The sequence below is a fragment of the Chelonia mydas genome, chromosome 8, assembly GCF_015237465.2.
Source record: "Chelonia mydas isolate rCheMyd1 chromosome 8, rCheMyd1.pri.v2, whole genome shotgun sequence".
Taxonomy (NCBI): domain Eukaryota; kingdom Metazoa; phylum Chordata; order Testudines; family Cheloniidae; genus Chelonia; species Chelonia mydas.
The window spans coordinates 34,014,003-34,035,606 of NC_057854.1; the positions used below are offsets into that span (position 1 = coordinate 34,014,003).

Below are 21,604 nucleotides of genomic sequence, written 5' to 3' on the forward strand. Positions count from 1 at the left end.
TCGGATTTGGCCAGTATAGATGGTACCTCTGACCTGGACCAGGAAGCACTGAGGTCAGTGTCATTTTGGTCAATGGTAGATGGCGGAAGACAGCAGGTATGTGGGTGGTGGTGGTGGTGAAACAGGTGTGTCATGGAGCAGGCAGGTATATCCCAGTGTGTGGAGGTCAGACTGGGACCTGCTGATGCAGAGCCAGGGCTCCGTGGCAGGCTGAGCTTGTCTTTCAGGAATCATCACTCGCAGCTATCTGGTAAAGATGCTGCTGTCAGCCACCCCATCACTATGCAGCCTCAGGGGCTTTGGCTACAGGTCTTGCAGTGGACGTGGTTAGCTGTTGTGTGTGGGAACTGGGTGAGTGGCGGACGGGATTTCTAGTGGGCCATTGCGCTGCACTCTGTGCAGGGATGCAGCTGTTGAAATGCCTGGTGCGTGTCTTGCATGGGGTACACTGCACCTGTGTTATTTGGTCCTGCCCCCCTGGAATCAAAGGCAGCTTTGTCCTTGGTGTCTGAAGACTGGGGAGAATGGCAGTGTTTATGTTGACATTGCATTGGCTCAGATTTATTTCATGCTGTGTGCTGGGATATTGATTGTTTCTGCATCTGGAGTTTTATGGACAGTGCGTAAGATAAATAAAAAAAAAATACCCTCATGGAAATATGGAGAAAGCCATGTGTTTGGGGAGGTGGATTGTAAGTACAGTGAGATGATGGGGAGCCAGCTGGACCATACAGAATGTTGGAGCTGATGTAGGTTGCAGAAGCTATTGTACTTAATTCTCTTGAACATTATGCTTTGCGTGAATCCAGCTCGTTTTCTCCTCCATGTTAAGCAGTTTGCCTCAGTAAACCAGTTTGAAATGACTCCCCAAATACCTCGTGTGATTGGAATTTGCCTGTTAAATGAGGGTACAAGACTAGCCTAGTTCAATTAGTTAATATTTGTGAAGCACTTAGAATATGTAAAGGGATGTACAACTGTAAAGGGATAATCGTGTTTGCAGCGTTGTTGCTTTGTTGGTCCCAGGATATCAGAGAGACAAGGTGGGGGAAGTAATATCTTTTACTGGAGCAGCTTCTGCTGGAGAGAGAGACAAGCTTCTTCAGGTCTGGGAGCTGGTCTTCACTACGGGGAGATCGATGCTGCTGCAGTCGATACAGCAGGGGTCGATTTAGGGGATCTAGTGAAAAATCGATGGCAGAGTGCTCTCTGGTCCACTCCCGTACTCCAGTTCCTTGAGAAGAGTAAGATTAGTTGACCGGACAGCATCTCTCGTCGACGCAGTGCAGTGAAGACATCGGGGTAAGTCGACCTAAGCTACATTGACTCCCAGCTACATTATTCACGTAGCTGGAGTATCGTAATTTAGGTCAATTTACCCCAGTAGTGAAGACAAGCCCTGGGAAAGGTACGCCTGTAAGCTAAATACAAGGTGGGACAGATTGTTTAGCATAAGTACTTAACACACATTATGAAAGGCTATTCAAAGTGAAGTGGCTCGTTAATACCTCTGCAGTCATAAGACAAAAAAGGGAGGTTGATGGGTTACAGATTGTTGCAATAAACCATAAATCCAGCATCTTTATTAAGACAATGATTTTTAGTGTCTAGCAAAGTTAGTAATTTAAACTCCAAGGCTCTTTTGAATGTGTTGTGCAGGTTTCCTTTGAAGATGAGTACTCAGAGATGAGATACGGAGTGATTATTTTGTGACAATTGTTTGCCCACAAGTTTGTCTAATCATTTTTCTGTGTGAGCTCATTAGAGACCATAGTGATTGTCTGGTTTCACCCACCTAGTTGTTATTGGGGCATTTAGGGCACTGGTACAGCACATGTTGTGATTGGCATGTGTAGGATCAACAGGTCTTGAAAGGTGTGTTGTGGGGGTGCTGACCATTGCAGCAGTGGAGATATGTCTGCGGGTTTTGTGTCTGTTATTCTGGGAGGGGCTGGTGCTGCTTTGAGTTGGTATGTGCTGGTTTGTGGGGAGCTTGCTTCGGATGATGAGCTTAGTGAGGTTTGGGGGTTGTTTGAAGCTAGAAGAGAGGGTTCAGGAAAGATTTATTTCAGGATGTGGTCCCCATTGAATCTGGGTTGTAATTGTTTAATGATACCCCATACGGGTTCCAGTGTGGGGTGCAAGGTGACAACTTGGGGTGTGCAGTCGAAGGTTTTTTTCTTCCTATATGAAGCAGGTCCTCTTAGGGTATTTGAGTGACCAGTTCCATGAGGTGATCTAATTCTCTGGTAGAGCATCCTTGTTTGGTAAAGGTGGTTTTAAGTGTGTGAAGGTGTATATCCTAGACTTTCTCCTCAGAACGTATTCTGTGGTATCTGAGTGCCGGGATGTTGAAAACAGATTTCTTGCTGTGTTGGGGTGGTTACTGGATCTGGGAAGGTAGGTGTGGTGATCTGTGGGTTTCTTGTATATAGTTGTCTGTTGGGTTCCATTGCTGAAGCTGATCCTAGTGTCCAAGAAGTTAATGCTGGTGCGGGAGTAATCTAGAGAGAGTTTGATAGATGGGTGGTTGTTGTTGAAGTTGTGGTAGAAATTTATGAGGGAGTTTAGGTCATCTGTCCAGAGGATAAAAATATCATCAATGTATCTCAGGTATAGCATTGGTTTTGTAGTGCATTTATCCAGAAATTCTTCCTCAGTGTGGCCCATGAAGAAGTTGGCATATTGGGAAGCCATCATAGTACCCATGGCTGTTTTCATGGTTTGAACAAAGTATTTGTTCTTGAATGTAAAATGGTTATGGGTGAGGATAAAATGGATGAGTGTGGCAATGTCTTTGGGTTGGATATATGAGGGTTGTCCATTGTCTTGTAGATATTTGAGGCAGGCAGCAGTGCCATCACTGTGAGGAATGCAGGTGTATAAAGAGGTGATATCCATGGTGGCCAGGATGGTGTTCTGAGGGAGGTTGTTAATGTGGTGGAGTTTGTGGAGGAATTCAGCTGTGTGCTGGAGGAAGTTGGCCCTTTGTGTGGTGAGTGGTTTGAGGATGTTTTCTATGAGTCCCAATATTCCTTCAGTAAGTGTGCCATAGCCAGATAGGATGGGTCTGCTTGGTTTCCCTTGTTTGTGTATCTTGGGAAGCATGCAGAAGGTCCCTGGGTGGGTTCATGGGGAATGAGTTTGTAGAGTTTTTCTTAGAGTTGTTTGGAGAGGGAATTGATGATATCCTTAAATCCTGGGTAAATTGTGGGGTGGGGTCTTCTTTGAGTGCTTTATAGTAGGTGGTGCAGGAGAGCTGTCAGTTGGCCTCATTGACATAGTCATCATGCTTGAGAATTACCATGGCACCCCCTTTGTCTGCTGGTTTGATCACTGTCTAGTGCAGGGGTCGGCAACCTTTCAGAAGTAGTGTGCTGAGTCTTCATAATTTAAGGTTTCGCATGCTGGTAATACATTTTAACGTTTTTAGAAAGTCTCTCTCTCTCTATGTCTATATTATATAACTAAACTATTGTTGTATGTAAAGTAAACAAGGTTTTTAAAATGTTTAAGAAGCTTCATTTAAAATTAAATTAAAATGCAGATCTTATCAGTTTAGTGCAGTGGCTCTTAACCTGGGGTGCATGCACCCCCTAGGGGTGCGAGATGCCCTTTCTGACAACATGCAAGATTTTTTTAGAAGGTAAATCATTGAAAACACAAATTAAGCACAGGCACATAAGTACAACTACTTTGTTTCATCAAACTTATGTATTTATTAACATTATACATTTTTTAATGATTACTGTAATATACAAAGTTTTTAAGTTTTCAAGTTTTTAAGCTAATTGTAGTGTAATTTTTGATAAGGGCTGCAGAGCGCTGGGCCCAGGCCAGGAGCAGAGCCCTAGGCTGGCTGCTGGTACCCCAAGCTGGCAGGAGGGCCCGGACCCTGGCTGGCAGGGGGCCAGGCGGCTGGAACCCCGGACCAGCAGCGAGGTGAGCGGGGCCAGCGTTGGTATCCCAGGCCGGCAGCAGGCTGAGCGGGGCCAATGGCTGGGACCCTGGCTGGCAAGGGGCCAGCGGCTGGAACCCCAGACCGTCAGCGGGCTGAGCTGGGTGGTGGACAGAACCCCAGACTGGCAGCGGCGCACCCCACTGCTGGTCTGGGGTTCCACCAGCTCCTGCCAGCCAGAGTCCTGGCCGCCGGCCCCACTCAGCCGCTGCTGGCCTGGGGTTCCATTCACTCAGGCCGGCAGCGGGCTGAGCGGGGCTGGCGGCAGGGACCCCAGACCAGCAGCAGGCTGAGCCGCTCAGCCTGCTGTTGGTCTGGGGTCCGTCCTCCAGCTCCTGACAGCCGGGGTCCCGGCCACCGGCCCTGGTCAGCCCGCTGTCTGCCTGGGGTTCCGTTCACCCAGGCAGGCAGCGGGCTGAGCGGGGCTGGCAGCCGGGACCCCAGCTGGCAGCAGCGTGCCAGTAAAAATCGGCACACGTGCCGCAGGTTCCCAACCCCTGGTCTAGCGATTGGGTATCAGGAACTGTATGGCTGTCCTCTTGGCGGTGGAGAGATTGTGGTGGGTGTGATGTTTACTACAGATTTCAGTCAATTTTTTTTCCTGAAGGCAACAATCAATGTAATGATCAAGTGTGTGGTTTCATCCACTGTGGTTTGTTCAATCAGATAATTCTTTTTTCTGACGACTGTCGGTGGGGACGTGGCAGTTGTGGGCGTTGTCGACGTGAGAGAATTCTTGCAGGCGGAATCGGAAGAATTCTTCTAGCTCTCCCCATGTTAGTACGGTAGCAGGGTCTGTGGTGGGACAGGAGTTCAGTCCTTTGGAGAGTAAGGGGCACCGGAGCCTTTCCAAAAGTGGAGGGCCGGGAATCCCACCCTCTGAAGCTTCTCCCCTGCCCCTCCTCTCCCCCCGGAGGCCCTATGCCCAGCCAAGCTGGAAGCCAAACTGCCCCTCTGCCCGGGGTGGGGTGAGCAGGGCCAAAATCAGCCCCCTGCCCATGTCTCCGAGCCTCCTGCCCAGGGCAGGTGGAAGGTCCATGGCTCCCCACATCTGCCCACAGCGTGGCTCTTACCATGGCTGGGCTGCGGCTCCGAGGCCCCCCCAGCCAGATCCTGGTTGTGGAGAGCTGGCACGGACCCTCCATGTCCACCTGCCCTGGGCCAGCTGGGGAGCTGGGGGGCAGGGACAAGGGCCTGGAGCTGCTTTCAGTGCCCACCCCCGCCTCCTCCAGAGCAGGTGGAGGGTCCACCACAGCTCCCACAACTGCCCAGGCTCCCCTCCCCAGCCAGGCTCCACACTGGACTGGCCAGGGGCTGAGGCTTCAGGGTGAAGAAGAGGGGAAGGGGGCAGAGGGGGCAGCAAAAAGTGGTTGGGCCATGGCCCTCTGGCCCCTCCTGTTCTGGCACCACTGAATCCTATCAGTTTGTTTTGGAGTGACCTGTCAATCTGTTAAAGAATTTCTTTAGTAGAGAGGTTTCAGAGCAGCAGCCATGTTAGTCTATATCCACAAAAAGAAGAAGGAGTACTTGTGGCACCACAGAGACTAACAAAATTTATTTGATGCATAGAATGGAACATTTTATATACACGCGCACACACACACATATATAAGTTGGAAGTTACCATACAAAGTGTGAGAGGCTAATTAGTTAAGATGAGCTATTATCAGCAGGAGAAAAAAACTTTTGTAGTGATAATCAAGATGGCCCATTTAGACAGTTGACAAGAAGGTGTGAGGATACTTAACTTAAGGAAATAGATTCAATGTGTGTAATGACCCAGCCACTCCCGGTCTCTGTTCAAACCCAAGTTAATGGTATCTAGTTTGCATATTAATTCAAGCTTAGCAGTTTCTCGTGGGAGTCTGTTTTTGAAGCTTTTCTGTTGCAAAATTGCCACCCTTAAATCTTTTACTGAGTGGCCAGAGAGGTTGAAGTGTTCTCCTACCGGTTTTTGAATTTTATGATTCCCGATGTCAGATTTTTGTCCATTTATTCTTTTGCGTAGAGACTGTCCGGTTTGGCCAATGTACATGGCAGAGGGGCATTGCTGGCACACGATGGCATATATCACATTGGTAGATGTGCAGGTGAACGAGCCCCTGATGGTGTGACTGATGTGATTAGGTCCTATGATGGTGTCACTTGAATAAATATGTGGACAGAGTTGGCTTTGTTGCAAGGATAGGTTCCTGGGTTAGTGTTTTTGTTGTGTGGTGTGTGGTTGCTGGTGAGTATTTGCTTCAGGTTGGGGGGTTGTCTGTAAGCGAGGACTGGCCTGTCTCCCAAGATTTGTGAGAGTGTTGGGTCCTCTTTCAGGATAGGTTGTAAATCTTTGATGATGCGCTGGAGAGGTTTTATTTGGGGGCTGAAGGTGACGGCTAGTGGCGTTCTGTTATTTTCTTTGTTGGGCCTGTCCTGTAGTAGATTTCTGGGTACTCTTCTGGCTCTGTCAATCTGTTTTTTCACTTCAGCAGGTGGGTACTGTAGTTTTAATAATGCTTGATAGAGATCTTGTAGGTGTCTGTCTCTGTCTGAGGGGTTGAAGCAAATGCGGCTGTATCGTAGAGCTTGACTGTAGACAATGGATCATGTGGCGTGTCCTGGATGAAAGCTGGAGGCATGTAGGTAAGTATAGCGGTCAATAGGTTTCCGGTATAGGGTGGTGTTTATATGACCATTGCTTATTAGCACAGTAGTGTCCAGGAAATGGACCGCTTGTGTGGATTGGTCTAGGCTGAGGTGGATGGTGGGATGGAAATTGTTGAAATCATGGTGGAATTCCTCAAGGGCTTCTTTTCCGTGGGTCCAGATGATGAAGATGTCATCAATGTAGCACAAGTAGAGTAGGGGCATTAGAGGATGAGAGCTAAGGAAGCGTTGTTCTAAGTCAGCCATAAAAATGTTGGCATACTGTGGGGCCATGCAGGTACCCATAGCAGTGCCGCTGACTTGAAGGTATATATTGTCCCCAAATGTGAAATAGTTGTGGGTGAGGACAAAGTAGAGAGGTGCTGTCATGTCAAAAGCTACAAACTTTAAAAACACCAGCCCCGCCTTGGGGTGCTCACACCTCAGACTTTTAAAACAGCAGGAATTTTAACCATGGGACTTGCTTTACTCATTGATCTCTGTACCGTTTGTTACATTCTTTCCTTTGTCTTCCCTTTGATTTGAAACCAAGGTGGAAACTGACTAGCCCAAGTCATCCTGAGTATCTCCCATTCTAGAACGTGCTTCAGTATCTGGGTTGCAAAGGCTGTGGGAAAATGAGTTGTCCATAAAATCTGTTTCCAGAGCAATTAAAAATAAAACCATCTCAGATGGACACATGTGAAAGAGAGATTGGGGTTTTGTTAAAATCTGACCCCAAAATGTTAGCTTTATGTAATAAACCAAACTGAAAAAGACACAGGGCCTTGAGTTCCCTTCTTTATTGTGTGGGGGAGGGGAGTTAAGGAGCAGGAGCTGAGACACCTAGGGCTGGATGTGCCAAAGAGCTCAGCACATTGGAAGCAGGTTGAGTGAGATTTTTTGAAAATCTGGCTGTATGTGTCAGTATGGGGGCTGAGCATGTCTGCACACTTGGCCCCAAGGGCCCTTCCGGAACACTGGTCAGACTCTGAGCTCTCTGACTCCAGAGTTCCTCCAATCCACCTTAACGCCACTTACCTCCATTTACACGTGGTTTAACTGAGGTCAGGATCTTGCTCCACAGTCTCTGTGAGCAGCCCCCCTCCCAACCATACCAGACATGGAAAGAGCCTTAAAGACACATTCCAGCCCTCAGTGGATCCAGACAGGGCAGGAACTGACCTGAAAATACACTGAACTCACAAATGACAACAGACAACAATGACAACTCGCAAATCCCAAGTGAAGATCATGTCGTCTGCTCCAACCAGGCCATCCTCAGATAGTGACATTGCTCCAGCCTGGCAGTGCCCATTGGGACCCTAGTGCAGAGCACGGGTATCTGTGCAAGAGCACATGCCCTGTTATCCCCCAGATACACATTTGCCCCCATGTTCTGGGGATGACCCTCTCCTCTGGAGATTGGGGCTTGGGGACTGCTGCTCCCAGGGCTCTGAGGGGCTACTTTCACTTTTCTTGGGGGATTGACATGAGGAAGTTAGTCGTAACAAGGAAGTGTTGTCTAATGGTTAAAGCAGGCATTGGCAACCAGCAATGTCTGGGTTCCGTTCCCAGCTATGTAAGCCATGTGAACTGCTCCGTGCCTCAGTTTCCGCATCTGACATGCTGATAATGACTCCCCCCTGTAGAGTGGAGGTGTTAACACTCACCTGATGCCTGTAAAATGCCTTGAGATTTGTATGCAAAGCGCTCTAGAACGGCAAAGTAAGGAGTGGAAGGGACAGCAAGGACGGACGTCAGCTGCGCTGAATCCTAGGGAGGTGTGGACTCTCCGTCACCTGAGGTCTGTACTTCAAGACTGGCTATCTTTCTAAAAGAGAGACTACCGCTCAGCCAACAGGACTGGGCTAGGTGCGGGACTCACAGGGTGAGCTTCTCAGGCCTGTGCTGTGCAGGAGGTCAGACATGATCAGAATGATTCCTTCTGGCCTTGGACTCTGTGAATGAGTGATTGTGACTAGAACTGGTGGGAGACACCAAAGGCTGCAATATTGCAGCTCAGCAGTGATTTTAACCCCCACCCCCAATAGTTAGAAAAGCAGGAAGAAGGGTAGGTGGTGATGCTACATCTCAGCCTGCTGTGGCCGAGGGGAGGCAGAGGAGGGTGAGAGCTTGCTGCTGGGGCGGATGGAACTGGAGCAGTGCGGTGCAGTTCTGGACAGGATACCGTAGCACTGGGAATGCTCATTCCCATCGCCACCAGGGAGTGACCAGTGTACCATGGAGTCTGGGGAGCTGCCGGCTGGTTCAGGTGCCAGCGGCAGAGAGAGGCAAGCAGGGTTCTGATTTGAAATAGGCCTGTGAGATCTACTCCTGTTGAATGATTCAGAGTGACCTGCTAATGAGAAGGGCCAGGCTGCATTTAGATAATTGATGGTGTTTGTATCGCCATGGCATTTGGCCCATCATGCATGAAAACAAGCAACAGGAACTTGGGAGCACCAAGAGCAAAGGCAGCACTGTAGATTGGGCAAAGTGTGGTGCTCTGAAGGCGACCAAGCTGCAGGTCTGATGGGCTTCCAGGTGGGCATTGATTTTCCCCTCACACACGGGCAGACTCTCGGCACAAGCACCAGATCCTCTCAGCTCCTGTGAAAGGAGAGAGGCCCTCTCAGGAACCAGGACCTAGCCAGCAAACCCAGCACCTGGAGGCAGTGGGGTAGTGGGTACAGAGCACACGTGCTCACCCCCTACCACTGACCCCCTACCACTAAGCAGCTGGCTTCAGCATGGCTTTCCAGGAGGAGCTCATGGTAGTCAGCCGCGGGAGGGGTTGGGTCCTAGATCCTCAAACTCTCTAAATACCTTGGAAGAGTTGGATGAAGGGACTTCAGATATGCCCAGGGGCTTGAGACTCTCCTTGGCAAGCACTCTGCCTGTGGATGGCATGTTCAGTTTATCTAGGGCAATGTTTCTCAGTGGGTCACAACCCCCAGCAAGGTCATGGCAGGCAATCCTGGAGGGTCCTGAGGCACTGAAGCTGCTATTCCGATTCTAAAGCAAAGCAAACAACATTTGCAGAGTGGCTCAGGGGCAACCAAAAGCTTCAGAGATTGTGAGGCCAAATTTAGTAGCTGTAGCTCTGCTCCTTTCACGTCCATCCGAGCACCCCTCTCCCACCACCTTGCTCCCTGTTGCCCGTCCACCCTTACCCTTCAAGGTCAGGTATTCCCCATTCCAGAAACACACAGGAGTTCTATCGGCATATCACTGCTAGCACTGGCATACGTGATACTCTGGCTTCTGTAAGGGGGTTGCAAACATTTTTGGCTTTGAATAAGGGGTTGCCAGCATGGAAAGATGGAGAAATGCTGAGCCAGTGGCTTCGTCCCACCAGCCCCAGCACCCCATCTCAGCCAGACTGAGCATTAGCTATCTTGTTCTTGTAGCAGGATGGAGCCTGCAACATCTAGGCCCGAGGGAAGGGAGACTTAGAGCTGAGCATCACACCTGTGCCAACAGCACCGCGGCCCACTCTGTCTCACAGCCTTCCCTTGCAGCCTCCAGCAGGGCACAGGAGGGGCAAGAAAATGGACCCTCTGATGGACCCTGTATGAGGGGAAGAGAACCCCGCTCAAAAAGGGAGGACTTGAGCCACTGAAGAACAACCCCTGCCAGGTCCTGAGGGAGAATTGGGGACGACTTGTCTGCCAACAGAGCTAACACACTCAGCGCCGACACCTGCTCTTACCTCCCTGGCAAAAGGAAAGAAAGTCTCTGGTGCACAAGCAGGCCTGAAAACAGGCTGATAGGGATCCGGAGGAGTTACCTTGAAGTCTCAGCACCCCTTAGCCCTGCTGGCTGGTTATAGCTTGACCTTGTTTTGCAAAAGAACCCCGGCATGGATGAGGGGGTGTATCTTTGTGTCACCAGGAAGACCCTGTGACAGGAGAACCCATCTGGTGGCGGAGTGCCAGCAGCCTCTATAGCGGTTTGTCAGTCGTCCAAATGGGCCCCTCCATCTGCTAGGCCTCCTAGGCTCAGGCTTTTGGCCAAGATGTAAATTGAGATTCGACAGGCCTGGACGCGTGGTATTTAACAACGGAAGTTTTAGCAAACAAGGAAGCTGAAAATTCCAGGCTTGCAAAAATGGAGCAACAGGGAAAGACAAAGTGAAAATAGAGGCCTACGCGGGATGTTCCTCAGAAATGACTGTAGTGACCCAGTTTTAGTCAGAACACTCAGAACACTGAGCTGCTAAAGAGAGGATGTTATAAACATAACCTTCTCTACTCACAGGGCTGCTTGCATAATCAGTAAGTCCCTGCTTCCTTGATACTCATGATTCCATCACTGGGATTTAAAAATAAACCTAGCACGGACCATAAATATCAACCTGTCTAAAAATATATGGCAATGTAGATGTGATGAAGCTATGTAATGCTGCTGGGGAAAAAGGCTTGCCTCTCAGCCCTCTCGCTCTTTTATAAACTATTAGCAACTATCCACTCTCCTGCTTAGAGTTACCTATGGAACTGGGCGGGTGAGGCAGCAAAGAATGAGTTAAAAACACTGACCACTCTTGCTGTGGAGGGAAGAGCCTGGAAGCATTATGGAGGCAGTACCTTGAATCCCATCTTGCTTTCAGCTGCTTGATCTGCGATGTAAATCCTACCCTTCCAGTCCAGAAAGACGATGGGTCAATCTGCCTTGGAGCTTTAAGAAGGAAGGTGAGACGAGATCCTAGTAAAATGCCCCCCCCTGCCCCCCCCCCCCCAAAATCTCCAGTCCAAAGTACCCTTTCAATGTTTACTTCTTCATTTCCTTCCCATCCCCTTATAGCTGCTAGCAGAGGATTTTTTCCTGGAAGCATTTGTCGCACCTTAGACACGATAATACTTTAATCATCCTCTGATCAGCAATCTCCTGCATCATCAGATTTCTGCACATGTCCTCCTCTGCTGGCCCTGACTCTGTGGGCTGTTAGTTACTTTGTAGATGTCCTTCCCTACTTGAGATGTTTGCATCATGATGATGGGCCCTTGAAGGGGCAGCAAGGCGGATTTGCTTCTATCCTCTTGTGTCTACATAGTGTTTGCTTCTGATAGGACCTACCGCTGCTTTTGAGGGATTTGTCTGGAAACCTTTTGCCCCATGACTACGTACTCTGACTGCTCCAGTAACACAGTTTATTCAAAATCCTTTTCAAAGAAGTAGGATTAGCAGCAGATTATAGAATCTCTAGTCTTTAGGTTATTGGTTTAAATCAACCAATTGGGGGGAGGGATAGCTCAGTGGTTGGGGGGAGGGATAGCTCAGTGGTTTGAGCATTGGCCTGCTAAACCCAGGGTTGTGAGTTCAATCCTTGAGGGGGCCATTTAGGGATCTGGGGCAAAAATTGGGGATTGGTCCTGCTTTGAGCAGGGGGTTGGACTAGATGACCTCCTGAGGTCCCTTCCAACCCTGAGATTCTATGATTCTATGAAATCCAGCCCTTTCTCAGGAGTGGCCAAAAACTGTTGACTGCTCTTGGCTGGGGTGGATGGGCATCCAGACTAACTCCTCTGCTGGCAGAAGTCAGATGGATTGGTCCAGGGAGACTGAGCTACGGTGGTGCCTCAAGGTCCCTACTGGGTGACTGGTGGGGGAAGTTTGCACTGCCACTGTCTGCACTCTTCTTTTTGTAGGGATAAAGAGAGCCCTTCATTCTCCAGATCGGTCAGCCCAGCACCTGAATGAGCTCCATTAAAATGTTAGAAGTTCCTCTGGTTCCATACTGTTAACAGCCATGACTCTGGAGTTTAGAGCCCGGGTTAATAACGAGCGGAGGAATGAGGCAGGAAGACAACGTTTGCCTGAGTGCAGAGTAAGAGGTTAATTTAGCTGAGTGAAACTCAAACTACAGGAGTCCGCAAACGAATTCTGGTTTTGTCTGGCTCTATAGAAACTCAGCCCCAACGGTGCTCAAGTTTTAAACGTTATATCACTAGGCAAACGTGGCTAGTTGGCTCTACCCTGGGGGCATCTGGCAACTCTGGTGAGTGACCCATTCACTACTGTCACAATCTATCTAGATGTGGAAAGCAAAGACCTTTAAACTCTTTTTGAAGGAAAAAAAATGGTAAAAAGCTCTAATTTTGGGGGATGCACAAAAATTTAAAATTCAGCTGCATCGTGCGTGAGCCGTCAGCTATTCAAACACATTTTAGGCAGCTTTAGATCGAAGAGTATCTTCATCAGGGTTTCTAAGTGTTTTCTTTTATAAGAAATTCCAGGAATTTTTTTCTCCTTTCCTTTTAAGATTATGCTCTTTCTGTATAGTGTGTTACTCTGAAAGTCTAAGGGAAAAGGCCTGGGAGTGTAATTATCCATCCGATGTTCTGATTTGGTTTCCTGCTGGTTTTCTCTAGCGGTTTTCTGCTACAGTACAAATAACTGGTAGGATTCATTTGCATTTGAACCGTGTGTGTAGCTGGAGTACAATGGGTTGGTATGCACAATCTGAATGGATAAGGCCTTTGCAACAAATTTATATATATATAAAAGTAGACAAATGCAAGGAACAACTTTAGAGTCAATTCTTCTCTCAGACCCACAGAGTGCATCCTGGCTCTGATATTCTGATACATGGAAAGGCAGGTTCTCAAATAGCCAAGCCGAGATCTTGCCATGAGGATGTAAGAGGGGGAATTTTGCCTTTAGTCTTCTCACTTACAAGAGGTGCCACGTTTGTAACCTGACGAGGCTACTCTATGATGTTCCTTCATTTTTATTCTAGACAAAGCCATCCAGGGTAGGCAACTCAGGCCATTGAGCCACAGACCCATCTGCTGCTTGCAGAGCTTGGGGCAGCACTACAGTGTCCTGCAATGCTACTTGCGTTTCTTTGGCTATCATGGACTTTTAAAGTATGCAACAAGTGTCTGAGTCCAGGGAGTCATCTCCTCTAACACTAATTTCACATCACAGTTAGCCTTCCACAGAGTTTTGCTTTCCTGCAGTGCTTCCCGACCGCTGACTGCCCAGCCCACCCCAGAACCCTGCAAGACAGGGACAGTCCAGCGTAACAGACAGTGACGTCCTGAGCAACATTTGCAAAGGGGCCTCTGAGTTTGGGCACCTCCATCTTCAGGCCTGATTCTCAGAGGGGCGGAGCTCTAACAACTTCAGCTGACGTCAGTGGGAGACTGGGTATGCAGCAGCTCTGAAAGCCAGGCTCAGGGGATCTCAGGTTGGGGCCCCAGTATTAATGGCTACTTCTGAAAACTTCATACTTGATTTGCCCCAAGTCTCACAATGATTCAGCCATAGATGGAATTGGAACATAAGGCATCCTAACTCCTGGCCCTGGGCTCTGTCTACTGCTGCTCTTCTTTGATCTCCCTGCTGTTACTCGTAACTGTGGAAGGTATCCTGGGTGAGAGAGAGTTGGTATGGTGGGTACAGACAGAGCTGTCTGGCATTGGCACAGGTTGAGTAGGGGAAAACCAAACGGCTCGCACCAGCCTGCCTTAAACTGAACACAGCCTTTGGGAAGCTGGCTTGATTTTCATTGCCATGCTCCTGTTTACATCCCTGCCTGTTCCGACAGTAACACCTGCTCGTGAGCTGACGCAGCAGAAAGCGGTACAAGGGAGTCTTCTGGGTGCGCGGCTCCCGGCTTGACATTTCTTGCTGTCTTTCTGCCGCTTCGAGGAGGGAAAGGGAATGAGCAGATGGCGTTTGCTCGCTCGCACTCAGTGCACAAATCACCCTTTCATTTAGCTTGGTGCTATACCAGTGGTGTCATGCCATTGGTTTTGCTGGAGGTGCTCCTGCTGTATGCTAGCGCAAGTGGAATCAGGCTGTGTGTGTCCGTGTCCAGCCAATGCAGGTGCACTTGCCAATTGTAGTGATACATGCCAAAGCTTCTGTAGGTGCATAATTAACCTGGGTAGCTGTGCAGGCCAGGTGGCAATTTCCCTCTTGAGCCGTGGGAGCAGGCAGGTCGGTGTTGTCCCAGCTTTCAGGGTGGAGCCCTGAAGGGCACTGCTGGGCCAGCCATGGCTATGGCATTGTAACAATGTGGATTGCACTACACTGTCTTTTGGAGTGTGCAGGGCAAAGTAATCCTTCCCGATCAAGGACCTGGCAGGCACCTAAAGTACCCAAACTTGTAGCTCCTTTCTCCCAGGAAAAGGTGAGAAGGGACCCTGGTTCTGTTACATGTTGCCCCTTCACACAGACTGCTAGCCTGGTGATCATTGTCAGATGGTGCTCGTGTACATCCATCCACAGGCCCCAAAGGTTTAACCTGAAGTGGGGAAGCCTGAGCTCTCACCAGGTCTGTCTCTGGTAGAGAGTCGAGGGGCAAAGAGTGCCCCAGTTCAGTATCTATTCATCAAGCTCCATGCTGACTGCCGCTGACTTCACACCACCAGCCGGCGCCTAGGAAAGGCAGCTGAGTAGTGGCTCTGTGAGCGTCCTTTGAAAGTTGGACTTGACTGTTCCATTTAGGAGCATCAGCTTGGACTGAGCAATGAGAATGGACAGGACCCTCCGCTGGTACATCCCCTCCTTCCCCTGCTACCCACCACAGCTTTGCCTTCACTCTCCCTTGTCCCTATGCTTTGCGGAGCCATGACTCGCACTAAGAGCCTGCTCCTTCGTCCCTCTGGCAGGAGCCCTGCAGCACCTGCCCATGGCTCCTTATTTGCCCTGGCAGCCTTTTTAGCTTTGCGGAGAAGCAGAGTCCCAGTTCATTATTTTAACTGTAATCTTTTGGTTTGATCACTTTTGGCTGCAAAAAGCACCAGTGCCCAGAACAGCACATTCTGCCTCTGCTGAGCCTTTCTGCTCGGTCACAGAGAGGCAGCAGCAGAGAATCAAGGGGCATGGAGCCCGCAGGTACCTATTAGCCTTTCCATTGCAGTTTGGGCTTGACACTAAAGCTCCATGCTTAGGGTGGGTCCTGTTTTAAATGCCTGATGCACCAGTGCTTGTGTCACCATTCATGGGCACCTTTTCCATACCCCCAACAGATCTCATTATCAGGCTATTTCCCCCGCCAGGCTGTCTAAATGTCTCTATGCTTCAGTTCACCCCAAGATGGCTACCCTCAGCTGGCCACCACACACTTCAGATCCTTCAATTCGCAAAGAATTCTGGGGAAAATCTGTAGGAATTTGTGCCTCCCAACAAACATGAAACAGCAGGGTTTCAATCCAAATTCCAGGCACACACGTGTGTGCGCTTCCTTCCCATGTTGCCAACTCTTTATCTTGCAATGTTTTGTTTCCCAGCTCCTAGAATCCCGTGAATATGGAAATATCTCAACTTTCATTTTAAAAAAACAAAACACTCTTTTTTTAGCCCTCTGCAGCATGGAAAAGCTTGAAAAATACAACACCCCACCCATGAACGAGAAGCCAAATAAAAGAACTCGAGATGTATATTTGTACCGAGAATCTTATGCGTTTTTCTAGGCCTGAGTTTTGAATGTTCAGGGCTGCCCACCTTGGGTTTCTGTTCTCCTTATTTTCAGTGTTTTGTAGTTGCAGCACAGGCGTTGTTGTAAGGCACAAAGAAGGTCACACGAAGACATCTACTAGCTTATCAAACTGCACTGTAAGTAAAATCTGAAAACCCAAGCAGAGCCAAATAAATCTGTGCCCAAGCCCTAGCACCAGACACTGAGCCATTGCTCAACAGGGATCAGGCATGTGGGCCATTGTTAATTTTATTAAAAGCAATGGTAATTAAGTTAATTTGGAGCTGCCTCCTGAGCAATGCATAGAAGGCCTGTAAGGGATGGCCCATCTGTGCCTAAGGCTAACACTCCCTTCGATGGGGAGAGCTGCGGGGAACTGGCCAGAGGCGTGCACTGTAGGTTTAAGGAGGCTGGTACATTGTACAATCGAGAAGGATGGCATAGATGTTTCCTACAGCTGGGCCCCTAGGTTGCGCCCACCTACCTCCTGAATGCCAGCCCAGAGGTGCGAGTGGTGCCTTGGTGCTGCGGGGCAGGGGCTTAGGCTGTTTCAACTCACACATCCTTTTGTAAGATAACACTTCAAACAATCCAACCAATGCTGTTAACCCTGTAGTTGTGTCACTGGTTGGAGGAGGGATGGTTTGTCCATGTGCCAGCACAGGTGAGCCAGGTCTGCAGAGGGCAATGTTGAGCAATGAGGAATGCTCCTCTCCACTTCTCTGGCTGGAAATCAAATGTCCCTGGGTAAGGGGCTGTGAATTGGATTCAGACTGGCTCAACTGGCAGCAGTCACCTTTGCTTTTGAGGTTTTTTTGCACATCAAAATTGTACACGATACTGGCTGCCCTGTTCTAGATTTACTGCTGTCACGGCTCAGGGCTGGTTTGGTGAGTTTCAGACTGTTAGGATTGCTCATTTCCCTTGCTGAGAAGGGAAGTGTGGAACAGCTGGGGCCTGCTGCTCCAACTTGGGCTGTGCAGAGCACAGCACCCCTAGAACACAAAGGCTTATTTTACATCATCCAGTGAGCAGTTCCTACCTAAAATAAAAGGTGCTAACTTAAAAACAAACCCAAACCATGATTCCTTCACTGATGTGCCCAGGAGGCAGGCACGTTCTGGCGCTATCTTATCGATTTCTGTAACTGCATTTAAATATTTTTTCATCCAAACAAAGGTAAATCAATATGCATAAGTACCTGCTACTGAATAGTGACACTTGACAGGATGTAAAAGATAGAAATATTTTAGCATCAAGAAGGAAGGTCTAATGGCTTTGAAACAGCCCAAGCAATACAAAGCTCAGTGGGCTTGTGTCACGCATAGAGGGAGATTGTCCATTTTGTGCATGAGAGGTATAAATTGTTTGTCCCTTCTTGACAATACTTTGGGCTTTGCTGCCCATACACATAGGTGAGTGCCAGCCAGCCTGTGATTCCACAGCGTGAACAGCAAGTCAGTTATGGCTTGGTGGAACGGCCCTAGACAGGCACGTCACGTAGCACAGTATTTGTTATGCTGACCTCATAAATACAAGGAGCATAAACTGAAGATGGCTAAGCAGGTCCAAATTTCCAGGTAGTGACTGTAGGTGCTGCAGATTTTTTTGCTATTGTCTCTCTCTTCCAGCGGTAGCGTTCTCCTTGTTGATGCCCAAAGCTGGAGTAACAATTATTGATGTACCTGTGAGTGCTAGACAGCAATTTTGGAACTGATTCCAGAAATGATAAAGAATGGGGCCTGGCTAGCGCTGTGAAACAAGGCTGCTTTAGGTGATGGGCATTTGGGGCCCAATACCCCATTACAGAGACAATCAGCCATCTCAGGCCCCAGTTTGCTAAATCCCTTGCTGGCTGCCGGTCTTCGTTTACATGGATCGCCACGAACACAGCTCTCAGGGTTACAATTGCTGGTTTAGTGCCAGAGAGTGACCTTCCCTGGAACAGCAATTCCACAGTAGGCCTCTTCACCAGCAAGCCTGGCTATCTGACACTTGCTCTCTAGGCTGGATGCTGATCGCTGCCTTACCGCTCTTGCCAAGTGCTCTGGTATCATTACGAGGAGGCAGGGCTGAAGTAACCTAGCAGAGAGAATATATTGGAGGGTTTAGCTTTGAGTTAGGATCTGGTGAACTCTATGGTTCCACACCTTAGCTGGGGCAGAAACATATATAGAGCAACTCCTGTATGGCATGCATGTGGAAGAGGCTTAAAGCCATATTTGCACATCTCTGAGCCTGGGCAGCTGCCCCCCAGCTAACAACCCCTAAGGGCTCTCTGGCATGACAAAGGGAAGTCTTGTTTGGGCGCTTAGCCCCCTATGCCAGTGGCAGGGAAGGTGATGGCATATGGCTAGTTAACCTGAAGGCTCACAGCCTATGATGTAAGCCTGTGCACCATTTCCCCCTTGTGAGGGACTCCTGGGTTGCAGGACTCTGCAGGGGCAAACTAGATCCAGCCTCTAGTTTTTTTGCAGCAACTCTGTGCTGGAGCAAGGGCCTGTCCAGCTGCACAGATTTTGCCATCTTTAGAAAGGGCTGGAGGACATCTTGTGTTTGGTGCCTCATTTCATTGTAAGCATACAGTTTTGTGTAGTGCCTACAAAACACGGGCAGATGGCTGCCATATAAATACAACTATTTATGATATCATCAGTAGGGACTTCCGCTGGGGAAACCCTGCAGGAGGCACACGGATTACAAGAGCAGCCCGCCATCCCAAACCGGGGGATCCACTCAGCTGAGTGCCTAATCCAGACATTAAAGATAACAGGACTCTAAAAGGGCATGGTTAGCCCAAGTCTGCATGGCCCAGGGACCAAACCATCTCTCCCTCCTCCCACCGCTGTATTAGAGAAACTGCCTTTGGGATGACACGGCATTAGATCAGACACACTTATGTGACTGTACAGAGGTCTCTGTGGCAGGAATGCTGCCGGAAATCCAAGTGTTATTAAAGGGCTTTCTGTGGATACAAATTCTAAACAGAAAATGGAGTGATGGAGGGGGCAGGTGGTACCCTGGGTTAATGTACTAGGCTGTCTCCTGTGTCAGGGTCTGGATGCAGGTCACAGGGGAAATGGAAGTGGTGGCCTCAATCCAGCCTTTAATGGACATTTATCTGAAAAGTAAAACCATCAGAGAGTACAACTGGCAGCACTGGCTCAGCTGAGTCGAGCCCTGTGCTTGACTAGCCCCTGCTGCCAGTCAGGGAGGATGATATATGGAAGCTACCAGGCCTGATTGCCATGGGCTGGGAACTTCATTGATTGACAGACTGGTGCCTTTTTGTTTTGTTTCTTTGGATGTATAAAGAAAGCCTGAAAGATTTCTCTGCCAATAGCTCCCTTTCAACCCCTCCCCCTCATTGGAAATTCAAGTCTTGGCCAGCCTTCTTTTCTAAGGAGGCTCTATCAAAAACTGGAGGACAAATATGTTTATGACATCACAGTTACCAAGCAAGAGAAACCTGATTAATTGGCAGGAGAAATGATTTCTAATTTCTTTTTTGTTTAGAATGCCGGAGTTTTTATTTGGGGGTTGTTAACATCTATTTAACTCAAAACCCTAACAAATAGCTGGAAGAAAGGCTCTTTTTTGTTGAATATTCAACATCTTTCAACAAAGGTCTGAGAAGGCTCCTAATCTGAATCTATGAGTCTTCTATGCAGACCTCCAGCAAACCCAGGGAAGACAAGCGTTGATATTCATGGTGTTTCTGAGGGAAGACACAAGCAGAAAGCACACTTAAAAATAAAAACCTAACAGCAGCTTTCGATCCTTCTGTATAAATTGTAAAGCAGCAAAAGAAAGGGTCACCATTAAAAAAAGAACAAAGACCGATCACAGTTGCGTGGGAAAGTCTTTTTCCTTTACAAAGCACAGATGTATAGTTGCCTGAATTAGCAAGTACGTGATCAAAAATGCATCCGTTCTTTGGAACCTGAAGAATCTACATTTTACTAAACAGATTTAAACATTCTGTCACTTACATTAAACATATTAGAGGTTGAGGACAAGATGCAATATTCCTTTAACACATATATCCCATCATCTGGTATATTAGTATGGACCAAGATGTGAAATGAAAATACTCCCCAAAATGTTTGTATCTTTCTTTAATAATGGAGCTGTTGGCTCACTTGCCTTGTGGAGGGATTTTGCTTAGACCAGCAATTTACTCAATAGTTTGTTTATGCATGTCCATCAAAATTCACCAGGTTGTCATGAATTTTTTTTTTAAAGCTCAGTCAGATTACAGATATCCTGATCTTAACTCCTGAATAATGGTATTTATAGAGCTAAGGAGTTCCTTAAAATAGCCATCTTTGTCCCCTTCCCTTTGTTCTTCTGCTGCCAGTTCTTCGTACTCGGTGCGGAGCATGCTCAGTGTGGTGCTGAGGGCATAGTCCCCTTGGTATCCGTCCCTGCAGGCGGCCATCAGAATGTGCACTGTTTTTAGAACTTTTTCTCGAGTGTCATGCTCCGGCAATGCCAGGAGGTTGGAAATAATCACACACCAGCCCTGTTCCACCACAGCTGGCACCAGGTTCACTTGTTTGTACTGCTGAACTTTCTCTTCCATTTGGTCTTCCTTGTTCTCTGAATCCTCAAGCAGCATCTGCAAGAAACCATGTTAAATTGATTATCTGTATCCAAGAACACCACCTACCCTTAGTACTGTTTCCAGCAAGTTATACAGTATATCAGTGCCCATGGGTGAATCCAGACATCCCACAACTCCTGGCTTTTGACAGCATTGTACCCTATTTTATTTCTTTATATGGTGCATGAAGTTAGATTTGTTTTGCTTGTTTTTTTTTGCATTAGAAATTCAGGTCTTATATACTCTGGAAAGCTCTAGTTGATTGGAGAACGAGTAGAATTATGATATTGCAAGACACTGAAAATCTGATTGAAAGGAGAAAGGAGAAGGGAGTGAGGTGAGACTGTTTAAAACATGTTTTTTTATTTATTTTCATGATCACCTATATAACTCTGGCACGCACTAAACACTTTGGATACAAAACATCTTTCTTAAACACTCAACATCCCCATCCTTAATTTAAGAGTGCTCCCAATTCCCACTGGAGATGCCTCCAGCAAAGCTAGGGAAGACAGTGTTGCCATTCTTGATATTTCTATGATTAAAAAAAAGCAGAGAGAAAAGAAGTTTTTTTTTTGAGTTGGGAGAGGGAGATGGGAAACAAAGGGCATAAGCTCAATTTTATAAAATATCCTTTGTGGGGCAACTTTATACCAGAACAGAGCAAGCAAAGACTCAGGTGAATCCAGTGAGATACCAAAGGGAAGCCAGCACAGCCCTATTGAACTGCATGGTAAATCCTCCTACATACAATATATGGTAGAGCTCCTAGAATCCAGAGGAGGACAGCGAGGTGCACCGGACACTGGTAGAGCCCTTGTGCTGTTCCACATGAGACCCCCCTCCCCCCCATTTAATAAAGGAGAAAAGGGCAGAAAAAGTCCCTGTCAAGTCAATTCCTTAAACTGTTCTTATTTGAAGCCATTGCCTGAAGGCTTCACTGCGCCCGTGGCCTCGGTGCTGCTGTCTGCAGCAA

The 21,604-nt window shown here is 48.1% G+C and overlaps 1 protein-coding gene across 14 annotated transcripts in view; it reads right to left on the bottom strand.

Annotated features, from left to right (window-relative positions):
- Positions 1–19,865: 19,865 nt before the first annotated feature.
- SIL1 (SIL1 nucleotide exchange factor) overlaps positions 19,866–21,604 on the bottom strand; it is a 214,487-nt gene continuing 212,748 nt past the window's right edge. For all 14 annotated transcript variants that reach the window (XM_007059174.4, XM_037906286.2, XM_037906284.2 and 11 more), the window contains one exon: positions 19,866–20,643. In XM_007059174.4, coding sequence (XP_007059236.2) covers positions 20,278–20,643 — 366 coding nt within the window. In that variant the 3' untranslated portion in view covers positions 19,866–20,277. The remainder of the gene's footprint in view (positions 20,644–21,604) is intronic.